Source organism: Pyrus communis, chromosome 7 (genome assembly GCF_963583255.1).
Source record: "Pyrus communis chromosome 7, drPyrComm1.1, whole genome shotgun sequence".
NCBI classification, from domain to species: Eukaryota; Viridiplantae; Streptophyta; class Magnoliopsida; order Rosales; family Rosaceae; genus Pyrus; species Pyrus communis.
In genome coordinates this window covers 16,135,978-16,145,516 of record NC_084809.1, presented here as the reverse complement: position 1 = coordinate 16,145,516, position 9,539 = coordinate 16,135,978, and the positions used below count along the sequence as shown (strand labels likewise).

Here is a 9,539-nt window from a genome sequence, read left to right as displayed (position 1 = left end):
ATTTCTTGCATTACAATATTTCTATATTTCAGGGTTTACTACGAAAGAAGGTATTATTTACACACCTTTTACCTCTCACACACTCTTGTTATTTTTTATCATTAATCTTCTTCAATTCATTTTATTTGACGGCTGAAAATCGAAATAGATGTGTAAAAAGTAAAAATAGGTGTGCGGATAGCACTACCCTACCACAAATTATGAAATGGTGATTAAAGGAATTACAATGACTTGATATGTATGTTATTTTAGTAATCTAAAATTTCTCTTCGCGAATAATACAAAGATACATTTATCGCATTTGGAAATTAAACGCCCTAATAGAGAAGGCAAAGATGAATCCAAAGAGCACTGTAACCCCAACATCACTACTGCAACAACTCCCACAAAATCATGTCTGAAACCAAAGTAACTTCTCAGAAATTGTTCGACAGTTTGACCATTATCGAGCATATCGTTCAGATCTCCGAACTGTGATGCGATCAATCCATACAAGGTCCAAGCCACCGGACATGCCCAGTAATACCATCTCCACCATATGGGAATCCTCTGTTGCGCAAGTGGAAAAAATGAAAGACAAGGAAATATTAGAACGTGATATATATAGCGAAAAATTCTTCTAGTTCATAACAATAATCAACAATTACCGGCCGTGGGATGATGAATCCTGAAAAGAGGTTCCACAGTGCATAAAATGCAGAGGAAACAATCGCAGCAACATGATGGTTTGGTGTCACAGCCACAGTCATCATGCCGTAAAATGTGAAGTACAACAATGTGAAGTACATGAAGAATAGGTACCAAAAGAATTTAACAAGAGTCATATCAAATCCGATCATCACATAAGTTATGACACCATAAACAACCGCTTGTAGTAAAATATATGGGAGCTCAATCAAAACCTGTAACAAGGTAGAAATTAGAGAGAGAGAGAGAGAGAGAGAGAGAGAGAGAGAGAGAGTGAGTGAGTGAGAGAGAGAGAGAGAGAGAGAGAGAGTGAGTGAGTGAGTGAGAGAGAGAGAGAGAGACCTGAGCAAATGCATATGGCAAAGCAGAATACATCCCTGCAGCCTTTTCTCTATAGAAGACTGTTCTTTCAATAGCCACTATAGGCTGCACTGAGGTAGCATTTTGTACCCCGAGGAAGAGAACAGCAGTATACATAGAACCCATTGCATTGAACAAATCTTGTTGCCTTCTTCTGCATCAAATAATACAAAGCAAATCGGAATACAGGACAAATAGAGGAAAAAAAAAAAGAAAAAAACAAGAAAAGGCTAACGAGTTTCACCAACTCATTTCTTTGTTTCCTTGTTCTAACTTACGTTTTGGAGCCGAGGTTCCAGAGCATTGACCCCAACATCAACGCTATGACAGTTGTGAAGAGCAATCTTACTGCATTATATAAAGGGTTGCGCCAATATGACCAATGTTGTTTCCATAAGCAAGCAATGGTCTGTATGAGAAATGGTTGCGAGTATCGAGTAGGGAAATAGAGGTCCTTTGAAGGAGAAGCAGGTGTGCTGAATTCTTTAATAAGTTGCTTGTTTCTCCTGAACCATATTATGCCGAGCAATGATTTCAGCTACTAATTAATGATATATAAACATATGGGAAGGATGTCAATATTTTTCCGTGGTACACTATTATACCATGTAGCAGTGACATATCAATTAACAAACCTGTATAGCTCTGAATTTTTGTAAACTTGGGCAAAATCAATCCTCAAAGATAATTCTTGTGCTGAAGTCGTAGCTTCCAGCATCCAAGTTGCTGGATTATAACCGTCTTTTATTTTACTGACTCCTTCAATTCCCTTCGTTCAAATAAATGAGTGTTAACGTACAGTTAACCCAAGTTATTGAAATGAAGGAAGAATTCAAAACATTCATTGTTGCTTTAGGGAAATAGGACCATCTACTTGTTCGTCCATCACATCCTACCTCAAAATACTGGATTAGATGGCAAGAGTGGCCACCCAATGGCCCAACATATATTTCTTGTCCTCCTCGCTTCAGTAGGAGTAGCTGCAATCACATTATTATTCTATCATACTCGAATATATGACAGAGAAAAGAAAAACTAGACTTGCAATCAATTAACATTATCATCACCTCATCGAAAGCTTCAAATATGTCAATGCTGGGCTGGTGGATGGTGCAAACAACTGTTCTTCCAGTGTCCACTGTGTTCCTAACTGTTCTCATGACAATTGCAGCAGCTCTTGCATCTAAACCTGAAGTTGGCTCATCCATGAATATTATGGAGGGGTTCGCTACTAGCTCAACTGCAATGGTTAGCCGTTTGCGCTGCTCAGTTGAGAGACCATTCACGCCAGGCAGCCCAACTAGCACTTGCCTCAATGGCTTCAGTTCTACTAGTTCCATCACTTCCTCAATGAACAACTGCAATTAATTCACAATTAGAAATCAACGTTATCACAACCAGTTATATATATTTTTTTTTCCACACGGAAAAGAAGAAAGAAAACTATAAGACTATATTTTTTTTGTTAAAAAGGTTAAACGGCTTGACAGAAAATGTAAGGGTTGCTTGGATTGTTCACGATCACACCCAATTTTCTTGTTTTGTAACACTAATCATAAAACCTAAAACTTATTCTGGTTTTAGATTTAGATATCATCACACTAACCTTTCTGGTTTCAGCCTTAACTTCTGGTGGCAAACGTAGCCATGCTGAGTAGAGCAAAGACTCATGGACAGTCACATGAGGGGAGTGGATGTCATTTTGTTCACAATATCCAGAAATCCGAGCAAATGTTTCTTGCTTCTTTGGGTAGCCAGAAATTTTGACGTCTCCTTCAATATATCCGCCAGTCTTCCTACCCGCCAATACATCCATGAGAGTGGTTTTTCCAGCACCGCTTACACCCATCAAAGCTGTTAAAACACCTGGCCTGAAAGCACCACTCACCCCCTTCAGAAGCACTAATTTGTCCTCTAGGACCCCTTGGGTCTTCATTTCCTGTTAGTTCAGACTTCGTTTGGCATAACTGTTCTCTTGAAGTAATTTGACAAAACTACACCGGAAAAAAGTAACCTAACAAAATGATCTAAAACACTGCATTCGGTTTGAAGTTACCTGTGGCATGTCAACTGAGTATATAATTTCATCAAAAGTGATGGAATAAGGTTCAAAAGGAAGAACCATCCCTCTTCTGTTGTTACGAATAGCTTCTTGATTCCTACTCTCTGCATGCCAATTAAGATTTTGATGTTCATCCAAGAGCAAGAAGTACACAAACACACACAAGCGTTAGAGGTATGCGCATTATGTATGAGAATTAGCACCTGGCTTGGTTTGTTGACTTGAGCTATTTTGGCTGCGTGGTAACTGACTTGTTCTTTCTGTTCTTCCATCGTTTTCATTGCTTTGTGACTCTTCAGATTTAACAGCCTGAGGTTTCCCAAGTGCTGCATGGCAATTGTTTCCCACGTGAAAAGATAATCTTAATTCGTCAAATGTTTAAATGGACGGATAAGGTAAAGATACCCACGGTTTAGGTACGTGAGAGCAACAATGTAAAAAATGTTGAATAGTAATGCAAATCCAGCCATTGCCCCAACACCTATCCAGTACCAATATTCGTGTGGAAAGACTCCGCGGGACTTCAAAGCTGCAACTCCCAGAGCTACTGTGGAGTTTGGGAGCACCTTTTATTGGAAAGTAAATGCAGATATCAGATACGTTTAAAGAAACAAACACAAAATATATGAATTATCTTGAAGAGGTACAAATGCAAGATGATTTTGAAGGAAGTACATGTCTCCAACTGTTTCCGAGTAGTTCGTTAACTGATATTGCATTCTGAGCATACATCATAGGTGAAATCCAGTAACCCCAAATCCACCATTTTTTAATATCATCTGTGACATTAAGGAATTAAAGCATCATATAAGCTGCAACAAAAAGAATAAATACTGTCTCTCCCGTATGCATAAATGTTATGTTAATATGTTGGTCTTGCCTCTCGAAAGCACGAAGCCACCCAGTGTGAAAAGTATGAGCAATGCAAATGATCCTAAGGTGTTAGCAACAATCAAGTTCCTACACACTGCTGCAAGAAAACGGAACAATGCAGAAGCCATCTGATTGACAAGTAACAGCAGTACATATTGCCTGAAAAACCTGCAGCATGTGCAAAAAAAACCAAGCATCAGGGATCGAAATGCATGCAGAAGGACAAACAAGTTAGTTCTGATTTTTAACTTGTTTACCGATAGACATTTGGATCAAATCCAATCACATAGTAGGTCATGAACACCCAAACTCCTACTTCTACTATTGCTATAGGGATCTTGAGAATCCATGTTGGAAGAGCAAATGCCCATGCAGGGAAGAATAGGAGGTCTCTTTGCTTATAAAAGACGGGAAGCTTCATAATGGTCATCGAAAGCTCTGCCATCCCATTAAACATCACCATGACCACTGAGAAGAACAAAGCACCCATATAAACTCCTCCATCATCTACTGAATCATGGGGCATCTTTGTTCGTAGGAAGATTGTCATGGTGATCAGAGCCATAACTATCAACTAGAAGCAGCAAACAGAATTTTAACTAATTAATAAAGAGTTCTTTCTAAAATACTAAATCAAGAATTATAATATATATATATATATATATATAATTAAAACCTACTTGAGTCAGCCTGAAGACGTAGACAAAGGAATTCCTCTTTATGAGCAAATATTCTCTTGAGAAGCAAGCTTTCAACAGTTCTCCTTTTTTAAGACCATACTCTTTGATTGTCAAAGCTGCCGGGTGGTTTCTGCTCTTGTCAAATGGAATGGACAGTTCATCTCCAAGTTTCTGCCCCAGAAGGAATGATTGAAATGCCACCGAAAATTCCTTAACTGTTATGAAACTGTAGGGTTCATCTTTCCGCACCCAATACTGCTCCTGGTCTTTCCTTGATGTCACCTATGGAAAATTTGATGAAGTATACAATTACATTGTTCTATGATAATTAGTAGGTGAGAATAACAAAAGATAATTTACAGCTAGCTACCTCTTGTAGGAAGTCGGCAATGGCTTTCCTCTTAGGACATTTGAACCCCATAGATTCAAAAAACTCAAGCACATGTTCGCGGGGACCCTGGTACACAATCTGCCCATCCGAGAGGAGGATAATATCATCAAAAAGATCGTAAGTCTCTGGTGCTGGCTGTAGCAGTGAGATGACTGCCGTTCCATTAAGAATGTGAATGCATTGCTTGATTGAATTCACAATTTGAAATGTCGTCGAGCTGTCCAAACCAGTAGATATCTCGTCCATGAACAATGCCCTCGCAGGTCCAACAAGCATCTCACCTGTAAAAGGATTTTTTAACATGTTGAATGTATGCAGAGAAGAAGAATTCGATGATGCATTATACATTATTTTTTGAATTTCTCTACCTGTTGTGACACGCTTTTTTTGTCCTCCAGAGATGCCTCTTAACATTTCATCCCCTACTATGGTATCAGCACAGACTTCCAGTCCCAGAATCTTTTAAAAGGAAAGGAATTAGATATAACTGATTTAAGAAAATTGTTTAGAGATTTTTGAAGGGACACTTATGATCAAAGGTAAACTTCTCGGCGTTATTTACTTTTAGAATGTAATCTGTCACGACGTTCACCTCCTGCCCTTCTGTTGATATTGCCTACAACATTGGAAGCCAATAATTGGAACCACTTGAAGCAAGCAAGTACTCTTAATTCGAAAAAAGTAATTAAATCTCATTTCCACCTATTATTATCATTGTCAATTTTTTTTTAAACTATCAGTTACAGTAAAAATTCCATGGTATGATATCTGCCAGCCATGCTATAGACACTGCGCGTGTGCATGCAGATGCGTGTGTGCGTGTTTGTGTGTTCAACAATGTACTGTAGCTTTATTTCTCACCTTCATGAAGACATCAATGACTGGATCAGGCTTGATATTAGCTGCTTTCTCTCTTCTGGACAATTCTGAGAGCATATCTACAGTTGGCCAAATAATTGAAAATGATACACAAACCCGTCTGAATGTACCGTAAAAAACAGTATGGAAGGAAAAGAAAGTAGTTCCACGAAATGAACTAACCATAACGTGTTCCGACCCCTTGGCATCTTGCAGAAAAGGCCAAGGTTTCCCTTACAGTCATTTCTCCGATATGAAGGTCATGTTGACCGATGTAGGCAGCAGTTCTTTGGGGTACAAATTCATTCATTCCATGCCCATTATAACTCACCCTTCCAGAAAGCTGAAGCAAAAAATTTTCTTTTCAAATTAGATATGTGAATAAATTTCTGGACACCAATTAGAGAAAAATTAGAGCTTAAAGTGAGATTCCTTTTCACCTTTAGGTCCGGATCCAGCTTTCCTGCCAAAGCCAACAAGAGCGTGGTCTTACCAGAACTTGGAGGACCCAATAGCAATGTCATTCTACAAAATGCATCCAAAACAAATGAAATCTGGGAGGCCAAAATATCCTTTTCTTCTCCTTTTAGTGGTGAGCAAGTAAAATAAGTGCGAAGTAAGGTCGTTTGCTCACCTGCTAGGCTTTATGATTCCGCTAACATTGTGGAGGATCGACAGATGAGTCTTTCTACTTGAAAGAATACGGAGACCATTCAGGATGCCCTTCAAGATCAATGGACAAAGTAATTAAACTGTGAGAATAATGTCGCAGAAAAGTCAATCAACAAAAAGTACCAACTTCTGCATCTATGTTACCTCGATAATGTTAACACAGAAGTTAAAGAGTGTAGGCAAAGCTCTGCCGCCTACATAAGTTTCCGCTTCTATGTTTAACTGCTCAAATCGAACTTCAATTGTTGGAAGAACAATTCCAACCCTGAAAAGTATTCACCAAACAGAAACAGCCCATAAAAAAAGTTCAGCTAAAACATTTAAGTACGCATTTCCGTTGTTTGATTATTAAAAAACTTGCTAAATGCTAACAAATCAACATTCAATACAAAAACTAAAACAATAATGTATGTAGAAAAATTATATCCGTGTTAAGGACGGTAGGTAACAATTTTACAACTATCTTTCTTCAACATCCACATGGTCAGATGGGAAGTGGCAGACTGCATGGAAACTGTTATCAGAGCCAAAACACCAATAAAAAGACTGGAGGCATAAACCTCCCGTATAAATCAAAACTATTATGTCAAGTGACAATCGGTTCTCGCCTCGCACACGGCTTTATTCACCACCACTAAAGAATCCATCAACTGAATTTCATTGTAAGTTAGGCCTTCAGAATCCTGCACTAAACTGAAATCTGAATACCTTTTCTCGTGTTGACTTATCAATGTTCTTGAACCTATATAGAATTATTCTCTTCATATCTTAACTGTATATAAAAGAATAATAGTAAAAAATGGGATAAGGAGGATCTTATTACCTATCGATTCGATTCTTAAGCTTCAGCAAGAACCTCTCGTTGTCCTCATCGTTGCCTTTCAGGAACCTCTCAATCAATTCCTTTCTTTCTTGGAAGCCAAGATTTGGTATATCAATTTCACTAGCTTCACCACCCGGCATAGTGAGTATACCTTTCCTCAAACGGTTGTAAGTGGGAAGCTTCTCAAGTGCTGCCCATTTAAGAGCAACTTCTTCATCTTCTCCACGCGAAGAACTCGAAAAAACTTCCATACCATTGTTCCTCCATCTCAAAGAACTGCCTAATTGGCGACCATTTCCGGCTCTATGTATATCACCGCTCTCCATTTCCAATTAGACAATGCAAATTCTTGCTGCAATCGCAAAAGCAACTAAAAACCGCCAAATGAAACACACGCGCACACACGAAGTAAAACTAATTTCTTTCAAAAACTATTGCACCAATGGAGGCAAAATTTTGAATTCTGGTAACACAAAAATTGGTCATTGGAAAACTTAATACAAATACAAAACTCTAGAAATAATGCAGAAGGGAAAACTATCAAATCCAAATTCCCAGGATTAATTTGATATTAGCTTGTAGAAGTTAAATCCTTAGCAAACATGCATTTTGTTCTGCAAATGTTTGATCAAATATTGAACTTTGAAATGCAAGGCTGTGAGAGCTTCAAATATAAAGGGTTCTTGGTAGTGCACTGGTGAAATACGGAAGAGAAAGACTGTCACACAGACACACACATGCATCTATATAATAACATGTTAGGTTAGATGGAGAAGGGGGAGGGGGAGGGGGTGGAGAGGGATGGGCGGTTGTGGCGGTGGGGGAGGGAAAAGTACCATTTGTGCTAGGTTAGAAAGAGGAAGGGGTGGGGGTGTGTGTGAGCAGAATGTACCATGCTAGGCAGGTGTACCGTGTACGGCAGTGGAAGACTTAAATCTCAAAGATAAATTTTTCTCTTTCTTTCATGTATTTAAAATTGGAGCGGTAAGAACAAAAAATTACTAATACCAGTCATTATACAATGTTAGACCCTTGCCAAAGGATATATAATACTTCAATCCCTCTATGATAATGCACATATCTCACTTATTGTGAATAACGAATATGTATTGCATAAAATTTTATAATTGAAACCGTGAAAATAGTTCCCTTGAAATACAAGAAGAGATCGATAAGGATACTCAAGACTTCTAGAAACTAAATCTACAGAATTTGGCTCCTAGAGTTTTAATGTCATTAAAATAAATGGAGGATGTTGAGAATGAATTCAAGTGACTATTTTTTGTAGCCACTTAGTACTACAGTTTAGTGGTATTTTTTGTAACCTCTTACTCACTTTTAAGTAAGAGGTCTTATATTTGATTCTCGCCAATGACGAAGTTGAACCACAATATTATCGTTTGTTTAAAAACCATGTACAACTTGGTTTGTACCTCTTGATTAAGAAACAGAACTTCATATGAAATATGTGTCTTCAATTTGAGTTGATAGTCTAGAACATATTTCTGAAGTGTTTTATGAATTATATACGGAGTATTAATGTTTAAAACCAACGAAAAGGACACGACTCCACATTCGAAAAGGAGTGAGAGTTTGTTATCTACCGACCAGACCGACCATTCGCATTCCATTTCAATTTTCCTTCCTGAGTTAGGATTATAATAGATTCATCACAACATCACATCATATTGAGTATTGAAAATTGAAAATTATAGAAAGACGTCATTTTCCATCATAAACTTTTGGTTTAAGGGTTTTTGTCTTGAGACAAAACATGAACGTGCATTAAATGTTAATTGAACCGCCACTATATTTTTCTCAAAAGTCCTGCGGCCGACCTGCTGGATTCTTAAAGGCATATACGACGAGGTCACAACAAGCTTACACCACATATTCTAATTTCTATGCCATAATCTTGGCCGGTTTGGCAACGCTCACATTATGCACATGTTCTTGAAATATTGGATGGAAGTTAGCAGTTGCATCCCTTTCTTTTTCCTACAAACAACGCTGACATCAATTTTTTGTGTGGAGTTCGTTATTAGCACGGTAAAATAGTCAACATTGCACTAATGGTTATTGGAAAAACCAAACAAACGAATGCAAGATGATTATTTTAGGGGATTTTCTATG

General features: G+C 38.0%; 1 protein-coding gene across 1 annotated transcript; it reads right to left on the bottom strand.

Annotated features, from left to right (window-relative positions):
• Window positions 1–237: 237 nt before the first annotated feature.
• LOC137739698 (pleiotropic drug resistance protein 1-like) lies at window positions 238–8,104 on the bottom strand. The gene is given in 25 exon segments (XM_068479370.1): window positions 238–366; window positions 369–549; window positions 648–902; window positions 1,030–1,201; window positions 1,326–1,553; window positions 1,683–1,816; window positions 1,944–2,027; window positions 2,115–2,405; window positions 2,654–2,986; window positions 3,104–3,213; window positions 3,313–3,435; window positions 3,519–3,675; window positions 3,785–3,888; window positions 3,990–4,150; window positions 4,240–4,556; window positions 4,663–4,944; window positions 5,033–5,334; window positions 5,422–5,512; window positions 5,616–5,669; window positions 5,915–5,991; window positions 6,095–6,254; window positions 6,352–6,436; window positions 6,546–6,634; window positions 6,728–6,848; window positions 7,407–8,104. Coding segments are annotated over 25 exon segments (4,311 nt in total). The 5' UTR covers window positions 7,733–8,104; the 3' UTR covers window positions 238–292.
• Between the last annotated feature and the right edge of the window lie 1,435 nt (window positions 8,105–9,539).